This window comes from Aquarana catesbeiana, linkage group LG02, assembly GCF_042186555.1.
Source record: "Aquarana catesbeiana isolate 2022-GZ linkage group LG02, ASM4218655v1, whole genome shotgun sequence".
Lineage (NCBI taxonomy): Eukaryota > Metazoa > Chordata > Amphibia > Anura > Ranidae > Aquarana > Aquarana catesbeiana.
Window position 1 is genome coordinate 243,142,602 of NC_133325.1, and position 17,102 is coordinate 243,159,703.

At 37.9% G+C, this 17,102-nt stretch overlaps 1 protein-coding gene across 1 annotated transcript in view; it reads right to left on the reverse strand.

The window, feature by feature from the left end:
- The window catches only part of EDNRB (endothelin receptor type B), a 43,227-nt gene that overhangs the window by 5,671 nt on the left and 20,454 nt on the right, over positions 1-17,102 (reverse strand). Inside the window, exons 3-7 of the mRNA XM_073614350.1 lie at positions 10,391-10,503; positions 7,403-7,607; positions 7,042-7,191; positions 3,313-3,446; positions 1,272-1,380 (exon numbers count right to left, since the gene is read on the reverse strand). Of these exons, the coding sequence (XP_073470451.1) occupies positions 1,272-1,380; positions 3,313-3,446; positions 7,042-7,191; positions 7,403-7,607; positions 10,391-10,503 (711 nt within the window). The remainder of the gene's footprint in view (positions 1-1,271; positions 1,381-3,312; positions 3,447-7,041; positions 7,192-7,402; positions 7,608-10,390; positions 10,504-17,102) is intronic.

Here is a 17,102-nt window from a genome sequence, read left to right on the forward strand (position 1 = left end):
CTGGATAGTTTAGTTAGGTCATCATATTATATAGTTAGTGTAAACCTGAGGAAGACTGTACGTAAACTGTACAGGTAAATTGTAACATGTATGGTAGGCTTTAGATAAGATCACTTAATTGCCAAGTAGTAGTGAAAAATGGTTGCAGAAATCATGCGTGATATTATTTTAAGTCGAATCTCATGAACTACATCCTGTACTGGACTTCCAAATTACAATTTAATGGAACTATTTTTTTTATATTTTTATAAACTTTTGGTAAATTAAATTCAGTAAAAATTATATAACATGCATTATTTACAGCATGTCTTATTTTTGTTGTATGACGCACAGTTTGGAAAAAAAAATATGATCCATACATTTTTGGTCCTGTAGCAAGGAATAAGGCCTGTCACCAACAACATTAGATTACAGACAGTCATTACATACAAAGCAATCCTATTCAGCAGTGTACCCTCAGCAATTAGAAAAGCCGTGCTGTGCATTGCGAGTGGTCCCGCAGCCTCCTGGGACCTGTAACATGTCCCATAAGGTTACGGGCAGGGAGGGGGACTGAACGTCTGCTTAGATTGCCTAGGTAATTACAACGGAAGTGGGAGCAGGTACCTGCCAAAACCAGGGACTCACCCCCCCCCCCCTTAAAAAAAAAATTCAAATATGGAGGAAGAGAGGAAAATCCCTTTTTGAGTGAAGTTCTGCTTTAGGCACAGCTGCAATAGGATGCAGTAAGCAAAATTTGCACTTGCATATTTCTAAATTTGAAATTAAAAACTTTTGAAGATCATAAACATATGTTACCTTTTATACACACAGCTTTTTTTTATTGAGTATAGAACCCAACTGAGGTGACACAAATAGATATGCACATGCAGTCAGATACTTTGTACTAACAACCTACATTTTGGTAGTCTAACTTTCCTGTAACAGAAGCTGTGCAGTGAGTTTAAATGTGACTGTAATAGGTTCCAGAGTTAGACTTAGTAAAATCTAGAATGTAACAGAACTGGTCAGACACACTCCCACCCCTACTCTGTAATACAATCAGTATAAGAAGACTTGTCCTGAGAGGTGAGGCTTTTACTCAGCTCTGCCAGCCTAGAGCACTGCAGGGTGAAAAAAGAGGAATTTTTATAAATTTCCAATCATAAATCAGTTTCAAACCATAACATTTTGGGGACACAGGGCTATAAAGAAAGTGCAAGAATTCACCTGGGATGTAAACAATACTATATATGTATGTTAGAAGTAATAATTATTTTGTAAAATCTTACCTTAAAACTATTTTTATATTTTGTGCTTACTAAGTAAAGCACAATAGGATTAATGCATGAATTTAAGTCGGCCATGTTTATACCAACATAGTTCAACGGGAGCAGAAAGCTGCAATTGAAAAAAAAAAAGTAGTTTGTTGTCATTTTTATATAGCAGACAGACACTATAGTCAAAGTCACATATTAAACTTTTTTAATTAATGTAGTATTTTTAGTATAATCCAAGAAGACAAGATACAGTTACAAGCTTGTAGTAAAAATTTTTAATTTTTACTACAAAGTAATACATGAATGTTACAGTATTTTTGATGTAACTAATGAATTACTTTTATGGTACTGTATATTTTAAGAAGGTATTTGATACTGTATAGATTTGTCGATTCTCCCATTAATTCACTCTCCATGTGTGTCAGATCATTTTAGCCAGCTTGCTTGGTGAATAATCTTTGAGATTAGACCAATTACAAGATAGGGCATTTAGGCTTGGTTCATGGAAGACACAATGTATGAATGTACAAAAAAAAAATACTGTTTTATAAAATCTGTCCCCACCAAAAAAAGTGGTGAAAAAGTCTTGCATGCTACATTTTTGAAAAGTTGCATTACTAGTGCTATTTAAGTTAATTGAAAAGGCATCACTAAAAAATGCATGTTTGCCATAAACAATGATGCTCAGCAGTAGTAACTCGGCAATAATATCCTGTATTTTTGTATAAAGCGTAGTACTAATGCCCACTATCGTTAAAAATACTAATGCTCAGCATTTAGCAATCCTACCTAATTTATTTTGCCACCCTTGCAGAATATGAATATAAAAGTACTAACTACATTTTAAAGGCCCTTACCAATTTTAACTCAAATCTCCCTTCCCATCTAGAGAATTTCTGAACATACATGTTTTATTTTACCTTGTTTCTATAGTAAGAAACTTTTATTTTTAAATGTGATATCATCGCCAGGCATATGAAATTCTTACAGGGACAGTTGCTGGGAGCTCAGTACCTATTGAAGCATGCACAACTCCAAAAGTACTTATTTTAAAAGGCCTTTAACTACATACAAGGGTTGATTTACCAAAGGTAAATAGCCTGTTCACTCAGTGAACAACTTTACTGCTAACCTGCATCATTCAATCACATGCAAGCAAAAATACAGTTTTTTTTTTTTACTTTCCTTACATGTGATTGGGTATTTTTTGCAAAGTGAATTTTCACCACATTCACTAAGCTAAATTCCACTTTAAGTTTTCATGTGCATGAAAGCCACCTAGGCAAGACTGAGCGGTGATGCAAGTGTAGATCTGGAAGACACCTTAAAGTGGTTCTAAAGGCATAAGGTTGTTTTTTTTTTACCTTAATGCATTCTATGTAATAAGGTAAAAAAAACTTCCAGTATCAGCTCTTCCAAATACTTACATGGCTCCTCGTTTGATCCAGTGCTGTGCCCGAGAACAACATCTCTGCAGTCTCTCTCTCCTCACAGGCACAGAGGCAGCAGCAGGTGCTATTGGCTCCTGCTGCTGACAATCAAATCATGTGAGGGAAGAGCAGACCAGGGTCAAGTCGCACTATGGACACATTAAGCTCAGCTCAGGACCAAGCCCATAGTTCTGCACCCATAGCAAGTGCTTGCTATGGGGGCAGACCCAGAAGTGGAGTAGCTAAGAGTGCTGGCAGGGCACCACAGAAGTAGAGGTTTAGGACCGCTCTGTGCATAGGTTTTGGTCAGGTAAGTATAACATGTTTAGAATTTTAAGAGAAAATAGGTGAGCATTTACAGTCACTTTAAGATTCCATGGCTGCCATCTGGAGACTATTTTTTAATATTTGCTGTTCATAAGAGGTACATATAATAACACTGTCATAAGCAGCACAATACAAACCATGGGTACTAATCAGTGCATACTCTGCACCATGGTAAACCCCTTAACAGGTTATGTTATACTGTATGCATCCTCTGCTGGAATCCCATTTTAAGTTCTGTTCCTGACAGTAATACATCTGCTTTAAAAAATAAACACATTAAGAATATTTGGTTTTACCTGAGAAGATCACATCTCTTGACATCTTCAGAATCATAAAATATAAACTTGATCATATGACTGAGGTGCAGGGGTAGCCAGCATATGGCGAAGACAAGAACTAAGAAAAACACAGTTTTAGCCACATCCCACCTCTAAAAGATAAATACAAAATTTAAAGCAATTACTAAACTGCATTGATTTCTGTGTTTTTTACAGCCTAATGATATTCAATAAAGTTACCACTAGAGCAACTGACAAGGCAGCAAATTGTCAGTTGAAATTCGCATCTCTCTGCCTAATCCCATGTTCAAGTCACAGAGCACTAACAGTTCACACTATAACCATGGCATGTGAGAAAACAGCATAAAAGAAATCTTTACGGGTCCATGCACATTGGCTTTAAACAAATTCTGTTTTTTGAGGAGTTAAGCGTTTTGCCTGTAGAAGCAACTAATGTTATCCTATGCATCCATGCACAGTAGGATGGTTAGAGGCACTAAGTGCTCCTAAATGCCTGCACAAAATTGCTCTAAATGGGCGTTTGTTTCTGCCAAAAGAACTGGCCTTTTTTTCATTACAGTATGCATGTACCCTAAGTATGTCATGGGTAATATCTGCCTGGTTAAATGTATACAGAAAAACCCAAACCATAATACAGTATAACAGCAAAAAGAGCAGATACAGTCAAGGAAAATAATATACCTAATTTTAACAAAAAACTCTTTTAAAAAAATAAATAAATATAGAAATCTTGACTTGACTAACTATCCCACAGCAAATTATGTTCCCATTAAGTAATTAAAAGAGCAAATGACACAGGTGTCAGCCAAACAATCACTACTCCTACCAGTGCACATCAATAATGGGTTAATGAACTGTGCCAGCTGAACCCAATCAGAAGTTCTCAGAAATGCATCCGGAGGCAGAAATACACATTGGTGGACTGGAATAAGTAAAGTACAACATGACATATGGAATGAGGTGGTCCGGAATGAGATATGTACAGGATAACTTATATATACGTATATATATATTCCTCCACTCCTCTTCCCTTCTCTGTCGGGGGCCCCCCCAGGTTCTGTTCTTGGACCTCTTTTATTTTCAATCTACACCTCTTCCCTGGGTCAGCTGATAGCCTCTCACGGCTTTCAATATCATTTCTATGCTGATGACACACAAATCTATCTCTCCACCCCTCAACTCACTCCATCAGTCTCTTCACGCATCACTAACTTACTAACCGACATATCTGTATGGATGTCACACCACTTCCTCAAACTCAACTTGTCCAAAACCGAGCTTATAATATTTCCTCCCCCACGTGCCTCTTCCCCTGACTTCTCTGTCAAGAGCAATGGCATAACCATCCACCCATCCCCACATGTCAGGGTGCTAGGTGTTATCCTGGATTCTGAACTCTCCTTTCGGCCCCACATCCAATCACTTTCCAAAGCTTGCCACCTCAACCTCCGCAACATCTCTAAACTACATCCCTTTCTAACCAGTGAAACCACAAAGCTCCTGATTCACTCCCTGGTTATCTCTCGCCTTGACTACTGCAACTCACTCCTCATTGGCTTACCTTTAAATAGACTATCCCCCCTTCAGTCCATCATGAATGCTGCTGCCAGACTCATCCACAAACCGCTCAGTGTCTGCTACCCCTCTCTGCCAATCTCTCCATTGGCTACCACTCACCCAATGAATTAAATTCAAAATACTAACAAAAGTTACAAAGCCATCCACAACTCTGCCCCCAGCTACATCACTAACATAGTCTCAAAATACCAACCTAATCGCCATCTCCGTTCCTCCCAAGACCTCCTGCTCTCTAGCTCCCTCATCACCTCCTCCCATATCAGCCTCCAGGACTTCTCCCGAGCCTCGCCTATCCTCTGGAATTCCCTACCCCAATCTTTCAGACTGTCTCCAAATTTATCCACTTTTAGGCGATCCCTGAAAACTTTCCTCTTCAGAGAAGCCTATCCTGCCTCCATCTAACAACTGCACTATGTTCTCCATTAGCTCATCCCCCACAGCTATTACCCTTTTGTATAACTTGATCCTCCCTCCTAGATTGTAAGCTCTAACGAGCAGGGCCCTCTGATTCCTCCTGTATTGAATTGTATTGTATTTGTACTGTCTGCCCTAATGTTGTAAAGCGCTGTGTAAACTGTTGGCGCTATATAAATCCTGCATAATAATAATAATAATAATACTATTAATAATAATAATTATATATATATATATATATATATATATATATATATATATATATATTGGTGGTCTGAAATAGGGAATGTACAGCATGCTGTATGAAATGAAGTGAGAACGAAGATGAAATCTACAGCAAAACAAATACAGAATATGGCAGCCAAAATATGAAATGTAGAGTAACAAAAACAGAATGAGGTAGCCAGAATTTGAAGTGAACAGCATGGAAATATGAGGCAGTCTGGAATGGGGAATGTGCAGCATGACATACAGAGTAGTTAACACCTATCCAAATATTCATGGGTCATTCCAGAGTTTACGGGTTAGCCACTGTGATTTAAGCCTTTGACAATGTCTCTGTTTTTTTATTGGTGATCACCTCCACAGGCTCATTTATACTTGCAATTCTAACAGCTAAATTAAACAGGCTCTATGTGAAAATAATGATCACCACAAATAGAAGAAGGCTTTAAGACATGGGCTATGAAAAACCAATAATCTAACATTTTTTTTAGATATTTGTATTTATGGTACAGCTATTAAAGCAGAATGCCAGCCCGAAAATTTGCAAATTAAAAATAGAACGAGCAAGGCCTATAACCCCTTGTTTTTATCATCTGATGTAACATCTTTGAGGAGAATTGCACTTTGTTCTTGTTGTAAGACAGAGAAAGAAGTGGGAGTAGGAAGTCTTCCTAAAATAAAGGGAAATCACACCTTCAAAGCTGTCACTGGTACAGGTGTCCCCATATTGGTGGGATTTCTCGTCACTTTCTGTCTGGTGACAACTGCCACCAGGAAAAGAAAAAAAGGATCTGATTTTCACAACAAGGACACAGACAATAGTAAAAAAGAAAAACCAGAGGCCCTTAAGCTTAGTACACACCTAGTGATTAAAAATACATTTCTAGAAGAACAACAGGATTGGTATTATATTGTATGGTGCTCATTTACACTTGAGTGTTGTGTCACTTGAAGCTTGTTGCTTGAAACTGGAATAACTAGAGGAGCTTCACTGGGGCATAGTTGCATGTTTATTGTCCCTATAGACTTCAATAGGAACATATTAAAAAATGCAGTTAACACACATTTTATGCGTGATTTCTTGATTCTCCTTCTATTAGTAACTAGCTTTCCTTTTGCTAAAACAAAAGCACTTAAGCCTGAAACCTCTGAAAAATGCACAGATGTACAAAAGAAAATGCTCCAAACACGCTTAATGAAGATCAAGCTCAAGTGGGAACCTAGCCCAAAGCCTAGTACACACAGGCAGAATGTCGGGTGGCATTGGCTGGTTCAATAGAAACGTCCGTCAAAGGGTCATGAGCGAAAAAGGTCTGCTGACCAGCTCCCGATCAGGGGGCATCCCCCTGTCAGAACACAATAGCACAGCAGGGGAGATCTCTGTACTAACATCGGATTATTAGTACAGCCGCTCCGACCTGAGCTTTCAGTGTATGCGGCTTAACTCTTCCCCACATTATCCAAAATAAAACAACAACAAAAAAATATTTAATTTATTTTATTACTTACCTGTTTAAAGTGGTCATTCATTGAAATCCCCAGTCCACGTTTCTTCCATAATAACTGATAACTCATCAAAGTATAAAAGACTGCTGTCACAAGCAAAGGAAGGCAAAAATAGAAGCTGAAAAGCCATGGGTCTTTGTAGGTCTTGTAGAACTAAAATGGGAAAGGCATCTTTCAGTAAACTGGGATATATGTGTGCTACTAACAACATTGCTTATGTAAGCAAACCTTTTGATAGAACCATGTCAAAATATTCTTTAATATCCACCCTAATGCAGAGATCTATGTGTATTAGAACATCAATTCTTGTTGATATCCTTTATAATATATGAATGGGTGCAAGATGTAATAAAACACAGCTTACCTGCATAAAGGATGATTTTTGTTCTGGAAGGAGCATACACGTTTCTATGCTATGTCCTTTGTAGTTGAATTTGATAATATCAAAGCCTATGGCCTCAGGCACAGCCAGCACAACTGATAAAACCCAGATAAATGCAATTTCTAGCAGAGTCAATTTGGATGTTCTACTTCCACCAATACAATTACTTGATACTGCAGCTCTATATCTACATGGACAGAAAATATTGAGCAGTGAGAAAACCAATACACTATATATAGATATATATCACATCCCCACAGATTATTTTCATTCACTTTTATCTCTTAATTTGGTTCTAAAGGCTGGACATTTTTACCTTAATGCATTCCCTGTATTAAGGTAAAAATATCCCTGTATTTATGTCTCCCCTACCCCCTGTATACTTTCCTGAGACCTATTCTGAATCCAGCACTGTGCCCATCTGCAGCAGCTCTCTCCTCTCTCTGTGCTCACAGAGGTAGCAGCAGGAGCCATTGTACCCTACTGCTGTCATTCAAATCCTGTGAGCAGAGCGCAGGGCTGAGCTGGGCTTTGTGTTAATAGATACACACAGCCGCCTCAGGAGCAAACCCAAAGGTGCACCCCAATAGTAAGCAGCTTCCTATGGTGGCGCACCAAGAAGAGGAGGAGCTGGGAGAATGCTGGCAGAGGACCCAAGAAGAGGAGCTTCGGTGCCATTCTGTGCAATGGTATTATAGGTAAGTATAACATGTTTATTATTTTAATTAAAATTCATCTTTACAATCACTTTATAGTAACCATACTTTTGCCAGCACTTGGACAAGTATCAGGTCAGGACTATACTAAAACTGGCCATATACATTGTAGTATGATTGAAAATTGTTTGTATAATCTCATTTATCTTGGCCATGCATCTCACAATCTGATTGATCAATCTTGTTTAGCTGAAGAGCCTACCTGACAACAAATTGGGGGGATTGCTTAGCCAGAGATTCTGCTACATAGTTTTGGCAGATCTACTGTAAAGTACAATGACTATAGATTACACATTTATATTGCAAGCTGCTGCTAAATCTAAAGGAGATTGCAACTTATTGTAACATATGTGGTCAGATTTAGAGGCAATAATGCGCACTTAAAATATTTTAAGTGCCAATAATTCTACACATGAATTATAAACTTTTAAAAAAGTTTATAAAGTCCTCATCTCATTAGTTAACTGTGGTGTTGATTTAGTAAAGGCAAATAGATTGTTAACTCAGCTAGGGAAGTTTCCTTAGAGCTTAGCAAATGAGGTGAAGCTCTGCTGTTTTAAAAACAAAATTCCTTGCTCATGATTGGGTATCTTTTGCAAAGTGAAATTTCACCACATTCACCAAGCTCTAGTGGAATTTCCCTTGCAAAATTAATAGCTTATTTGCCTTTAGTAAATCAACCCCTGTGTCTCTTTTGCTGTCAGCCAATGCAGAAGGTTTCAGGGGTTTCCAGGATATGCAAACATCTTACGGTCTCTAAAACTTTGTGAGACATGTGATTTTCTATGGTTCTACCCATGTTTTTCTTTGTTCACAAAATTGCAGTACATGTTATAAAGAAAATGGCTGCACTGGATGTGGAGCTGGTCATAGCTAAATATCTCACTGATAACAACAGGCAGGTCATACTGTATATGACTGGGACTTTCTAGACCAGTGGATGAATGCAGCGCATAGGGATTTAAAATCTTTGCATGCTATACTAAGCCCTTTTGATAGTGAGATTCACATATTTTGAACCATTAGAGCAGTGTTTCTCAACTCCAGTCCTCAAGGCGCACCAACAGGTCATGTTTTCAGGATTTCCACTATTTTGCACAGGTGATTTGATCAGTTTTCACTGCCTTAGTAATAACCACAGCCGTTTCAACTGAGGGAAATCCTGAAAATATGACCTGTTGGTGCGCCTTGAGGACTGGAGTTGAGAAACACTGCATTAGAGAAACCCTGTTTGACCTGATATCACCCATCTATTGCAAGCAATGCAAAAACTGGCCATATCCTTGCAAATATTGGGCTGTGTATGACCAGCTTTTGCTTTTCTATATCTTTAGAAACCACATAATGCTCCAATATATATCTTAATTGACACAACCCTTAGCAACCACACTCTAGCCTGACTTGTTATTGAATGGAGTTTGATTCCGTTTTTTATTGATTGCTACATTTAAAAATCAATGCAACTGTACCTTTCTATGAACTAAAACCAGCCTACACTTTCGCATCCTCCTAATCTACATTAACTCACCTAACCCAGCTGCTTTCGTACCTTCATGTCACAATAGTGGCCTGCTCCAGTGTTTCCATACTTTCTGCAGAAATTCTTTTTAACACAAGCCATGCTTGTGCATTTACTTAAATGAGGCTATACAATGAAATGAGATCCTCTATATACAACCTCATTGAAGCCTATATGGACTTATTGTGCAGGCATAGCTGATATTGTTGGGCTTTAGGTGTCATTTGTAACTTACTGTATACAGATCAGTTTATAGTAGTAGAACATTAGATCTAAAATTGGGCGGCACAGTGGTGTAGTGGTAGCACTCTCGCCTAGCAGTAAGAAGGGTCGCTGGTTTGAATCCCAACCACGACACTACCTGCCTGGAGTTTGCATGTTCTCCCTGTGCCTGCATGGGTTTCCTCCGGGTACTCCGGTTTCCTCCCACACTCCAAAGACATGCTGGTAGGTTAATTGGATCCTGTCTAAATTGTCCCTAGTATGTATGAATGTGAGTTAGGGACCTTAGATTGTAAGCTCCTTGAGGGTAGGGACTGATGTGAATGTAAAATGTATATGTAAAGCACTGCGTAAATTGACAGCGCTATATAAGTACCTGAAATAAATAAAATAAAATAAATAAAAATTACATCATCTCCAGTGAAAATCAGCTCATGTAAGGACAGCTTAAAACAGAACAAAAAAGTCATCTTAATTCAAATAGTAAACAATGTATGATAAAAAGAAATTTACCTATCAATAATGAGTGCACACAAGCTAAGGACTGTGATTCCCACTGAAGACTTCTGCAGAAATGGGACTAGTTTGCAGATTTCAGCACCGAATGGCCAAGTCTGAGTAACAAGCTTTAAACAGAAGGTAATTTAAATAGGAGTTAGTCATAAGTACTGATTGAATTACAGGCATATACATACATTTTAAGTATTAACCCCTTTGGCTTGTGAATGTATACACATTCTGAATATATAAATACATGATGGGGGCTTTTTTTATTGTAACCTGTCCACCATTGGCCTCTCCTGATTCTTGATCTTGAGATAAGTAGATTTTTTGTGGACCAGGACTGGAACCATATTGCATTAATACACCCAATATACAGTAGACACATCTACAAATATTTATCTAATGTTAAAGCATTAGCACTATTTTTAGTTCCTTGTGAAAATGGTGAGTTCCCCTATGTTGCTTTGCATGCCCATCCCTTCTTCCCATGTGTTTGGTCTCTTCCATAGCCAACCAGGTGACATTATTTATACAAGGGGAGTTCAAATCAAGCTGGGAATTTTCAGTTTATATAATAAAAGTACAAATTTCAAGGAGTGGAAACTGCATTTATTTTTTGACATATGCCCCTTGCTACATTTATACACTTATCCCAGCATTCAACTAATGCATAAAACTTCAGCATAGAAAGGTCATCAGTGCTGAAATGCTGACCTCCAAGGAACTCTTTTAGGGGTACAAACAGATGGAAATCACTCGGAGTGAAGTCAGAACTATAAGGGCCATAAGGGCAGCACCATACCTACTTCTGCTTTTCACACGGGGGATGTGGCAATACCTCCCAGCCCAATTGCTGTAATGCGCACATATAGGTAAATAATAGGTCTAAAATGTCCCCTGATGACGTCAGAGGCACGCTGATGAAACGCTTTGGGTGGGACTTCCAAGACACATCACTTCCACCATTTGGAACGCAGGAGGACAGCAAACCGGCATTTCCACTCTCATTTTAATGCTGAAACTGCTATACCTTAGTGTAAGTGCAATTTTACTTTGTTCTTAATAAATGTTATACATGCTACACTATGAGAGGTCCCTCTTCTCTCCTTCTCTTTATGTAAGCTATATGTTGTGTGTTTAAAAGCTCAGGAGTGCCAGAGTTTGGTTCTGGATGCCCTTCTGTACAATTGAATATCTGGCCAGATGCGAGTGGATAGAAGTGAAGAATTCTGAACCTAGAACTTGCCAACTAGAGATTACCAAACGCTGTTTTTGACTTGCTGTAATGGGGGTCAAGAGGCTCTGGTGAGTGAGCTGTATATACACATGTCGGTGTATATACACGGTGCACAATCATTCACTTTGGTGTTGAAGTATTATGTCTTTGCCTGCATTCACTTCGGACTTTCCTGCTTTTTTTTTAAAACAATGTACATTATTTATAGTATCTATGTTAAAAGGTGATAGGATTGGCACATTCATATTATTTGTTGCAAGCACATATATGTTTAGTGGCACATTTTTTATATAATATTTTTTATAATTTTTTTATGTTATTAACTTATTTGATTTGAGTAGCAAACACACCATATGGGTAGCTCAGAACGCGTTTTTTAACTATCTTTACCTTGTAATGTGCACATAGTGTGGTGAGCAGTATGAGCTTGTGCATTGTCCTGGAGAAACAGGACACCCTTATTGATCAAACCAGGCTATTTTTTTCCGCAGATGCATATGCACATCACTCAGAACACTGTTGATAGTGTTCACCGTTCCCACAGAAAGATTAATCTCTTGTGCAATTTCATGACAGGTTATGCATCAATTATCTAGGATCAGGCATTCCATGTGCTAAATGTTTTACAGGAATGACTGCTGTGGGCTGGGAACCACCACATCCGGGATCATCACTGATGGACATAGAGCCCTCTTTGAAATGTTTACAACATTAAAATGTTTTAATGCAGCTGGGCATCTCATCTCCATACTGTGCTTGAAGTCTTCTGTAGATATCTGAGGGTTTTACACCTTCGTTCACAAGAAACTTCATCACCACATGCTGTTCCATGCATGCACTGTTGTCTGCCATCTTGATTAAGGGTCTCGGGATTGGCCACCAACATGTGTGTCGCATATAAGTAATAGGGCATGCACAGAATTTTTTTTTCGTACAATGCCAGATCGTACGATTTTCGTTTAATCAGTACAGTTGTGGTTCGAAAATGCAATACAAATACACTACAACACATTACAACACTTCCAAATTTTTATTCTGTCGTACAAGAATTTTCATGACTTTAGTAAACTCTTCGAGTTCGATCTGAGATTAGCATGCAAAAAAACAATATCATTGTGTGTACCAGGCATTAGGGTTAAAGTTAGGTTAGATTCAAGGTCTGTCCTTTGTGTGATACAATCTGTCTGTCTGTAGTTATGTGGCTTTATCAGCAAATTATGGGCTTTATCAACAAAGCTTTTAGGCTCCATTCATTCATTTGTGAATGGAGCGTTGTGCAATTACATGTGGGAGTCCCAGCGGGATTAGCTGCAGGAGGCAGTCCCATTGAAAGCAATATAGTCTATAAAAGTTTTATATATATATATAGGTATATATATATATATATATATATATATATATATATATATATATATATATATATATATACCTATATATATATAATTATTTAAGGTTCTTATATAGCTCCGACAAATTACGCAGCGCTTTACATATACATTGTACATTCACATCGGTCCCTCCCATCAAGGAGCTTACAATCTAAGGTCCCTAACTCATATTCATATACCAGGGCCAATTTAGACAGAAGCCAATTAACCTACCAGCAAGTCTTTGGAGTGTGGGAGAAACCGGAGTGCCCAGAGGAAACCCACGCAGGCACAGGGAGAACATGCAAACTCCAGGCAAGTAGGTACTGCTAGGTGAAAGTGCTACCCACTACACCACTGTGCCGCCCCTATGTATATATATATATATATATATATATATATATATATATACATATATACTATATATGTACTTTTTACTGTTTTATTTATCATAATTTGACTCTTAGATCTTTGTGAGAAAAAACATTGAAACGCTGAAATAAATTTCAGCATTGCGGTGGGATAGTTTTTTGTGACTTTCAAATGGATAGGTGCCTAGTCCATATGAAAGCTGCATTGCATACAGCATACATCTTGAGATTATGTGTGTTTATTATGAGAAAACAGATGGTGAGATGAAGTCTCCCCAATGCTGTGCTGGATTACCAAATAGGCAGAGTAGGCTCTGGCTTGTATGCCTCATTCCATTTAAGGGCCCCATGACAACAGATTAAAATAATATTGAATTGATTTTGAAAAAAAAATTACAATGAAGCTTTTATAAATTATTTGCAAAAGATAGAAAAAAAATATATTTCAGGACTCATTTATTAAATAATTGTAGTACACACACAAAACGAAAATCAGGTTGTCAATTCAATTATCCTTAATGCATCTAATTATTCATTCATAATTACCGAAATTCAATACTACCGTTTTGATTTGGGAGTTAGAAGGACAAAATGTGGGAAATTTGGCCTTGATTGGCAATTGACGATAGGTGAATACTATTAAGTATGGGAATGTACTTGTTCACTACAGACTGTGCAGCCTGTGGGTGGTACTATATTTCTCAATGTTTCTGTGTTGTCACATCAACAACAGGGAATTGTTGACATGGGTCACTTGGTTTTCAGAAGAATACTGTTTGACAAGACAATACATCCCTTTTACATTGAATTAGGTGAAAAACATCCAGATAGTGGGCTGTGTGTGATGCTAATTTGCCTTGTCATGAATGGAGTTTTAGTCTCTGAGATATTTATATATTTCACTGTCCATGTTAAAGTGGGTATATTCAATTGTTTACTATTATGGTACTATAATTATAAAGATGGTGTCCCAAAGTCACTATGAGCTATAAAAGGAAATAGTGTAGATAAAGACAACATTACTCACCTGGACATGCCTAAAATTAAACATTATTAGATTTTTCATTTAAAACAATAATTTGTTTCTCTAACAAAAAATATACCTTCATTAGGTAGTATTTTAAAGCAGCCATCTACTACTGGAATTTTGGACTGGAGTTTATGGAGACGTGCACTCAATGACTAGAAAACTGATGTTGTAAAGTCTTTTGAGCCCTTTCCCATTGCAAGCTTAGGCAGCCCATACATTAGTCAGTTTTTTCATTCAACCAGTAGATTGAACAGAAAAATCAAACCCCATTCACCTATCCCCACTGTCACAGACCTAGCCGGGACAGAGGCTGTTGAAGAGGACTGAATGCAAGCCTGTTGCCTTTTGATTATGGGCCCTGGATTTTCAATGGAACAATACTCTTTGTGAGGTGAATGAGAAATCCAGTCTGAACTGTACTAATCGGACTCAGTCGTGTATATATGTATATATTGCATGGGGACTCCTTACTGTAGATTTGTGTCCCTGAAGAGGGAGGGGGGATTCCTCCAGCAGCCCCCTGCTGATAAGACTGATTCATTCTGTTGGGACACATCCTGTGAGGAGATGCTGGTGTCATCAACCTGTGTTTATGTTAATTGAGAGAGCTGATCACATTAGCCACCAGCACTGGCTAGGAGACGAATGGTCTAGGCTGAGGAGGGGGTAGATTGTTGTTTGTATTCTTAATTGTAATTAGCTCCAGCTATTGTGTTTATATTAATGTGTGAAGCTCGGTGCCCACAAGTCTGTCATCTGGTCTGGGTACATTTTGTAGTAAATTAGCTCATGTTAATTAGGTTAGCTTTGAGTCATCCCTGCTGTATAAATGTCTGTGAGATCTCAAATAAAAAGTTAGTTCTGATGTACTCCAAGACTGGTGTTGTCTAGTTCTTGGGGTTCCTATAGCCAGATCCATTGGACTCGTGTTCCAGAACTTAGGAAGCGGTATATGACGGAAGCACTCAAGCGGAGTGTGGGATGTTCCTGACACCCACATTTAAGGCAAGTCAGGGAATTCTGTCCACTGTGTCATTGTATTCTGACAGAGGGGAGACTTTAGCCTGCAATGCTGGTCAAGTGGGGAAAATCTGATTAACGGTTGTACAGAAGTCAACCAGTAGAATGAGTTCTGTACAGTTATGTTGTCCATACATGGATGGAAATCCGGCTGGTCCCTGCTGAACCGGCCAAATTTCGATCCATGTATGGTCTGCTTTAGTCTATTAGGTCATCAGGTCTTCAGACTACATACAAATAAACATTTTGGTATTAAGCATTATGCTATGTTCTATTTTTAACAAGCGTCATAACTATTACAGCGCCTGATTTTTGTGCGCTGTGTCTCAGATTGTTCTTTACAATCCTTCTTGTCTGATTGAACTGTTTACATTATTCATGATTCCTAAAGACACTGGCCATCTGTGCATGGCATAGGTATTAACCCCAAACACAAAGAAAAACTATATTGCAGCTTACTAATTCTTAAATGTGGTGGTTGCATTGGTGTCTTCTATTTTATTTTATCTTTATTTTCACGTGTTGATCTAGAAAGTCTGTTAATGTTTAACTTCCTCTAACAGGCCAAGCTTAATAATGGCTTAAAAGTGTTATCAGGAGTCTTCCGTTAATTCTTTAGTCAAGTCTATCTAAAACTGCTACAGTATTTATTAATACACAGTGTTTGTTCGATTATATTATAATTTTTTTTACATTGTTTGCATTAAATGGACCAAGTTTTGTTTTTTCTGTACTTATCTTACTATTGACAGAAAACTAAAATTTTTCTATTCGTTTGCTTGTATTTTTCATTTTTTTAAACATTTTCAATAAAAACATGGTAAAAAAAAAAAAAAAAGTTTTACAGTAATATGTCAGTGACAGTGCTGCTGTCCAAAGGTGTCTCCTTTGCTCCTCAATCCAGTGGAGACACCATAAGACAAGGAAGATACCTGAGATTTTAATAAAAGACCACATAGATGAGTCTCGGCTAGAAAAAAAATGTTTTAAAAATCAGACAGCATGGATTTATGAAAGAAAAAAGCTGTCAAACAAATCCGATTGCTTTTTGTGAGGAGGTAAGCCGAACCTTAGACAAAGGAGTGGCTGTGGACATAGTATACTAGATTTTACAGAAGAGATTGACACAATTCCCCACACCTGGCTAATTGGTAAGGTAAAGTCTACATGAGTAAGGTAAAGGCTTGGAAAAATATGTTTGTAAATGGATAGAAAACTGGCTAAAGGATTGTATTCATAAAGTGTTGGTTAATGATTCATATGCTGAATGGTCTAAGGTTATCATTGGTGTACCCCAGGGTTCAGTGTAGGGACCCTTACTTTTTAACATATTTATAAATGATAAAGGGTCTGGGATTAAAAATGCTATTTCAGTATTTGCAGATGACCCCAAGCTATGCAATGGAATTATGTCCATTTAAGATGTCTCCAACTTACCTCAGTGCACTGTTTAATTGGGCAACTATGTGACAATTGAATTTTAATTTTGATAAATGTAAAATGATGCATTTGGGGGCTAAAAACATGCATGCAACATACATACTAGGAGAAGAACAGCTGGGGGAATCAATGGTGGAGAAGGATCTGGGTGTTTTGGTAGATCATAAGCTTAATAATGGCATGCTGCCGTTTCCAAAGTGATCAAAGTCATTTCTTGTATTGAAAGAGGTATAGACTGCAGAGAGAGAGAGAGACA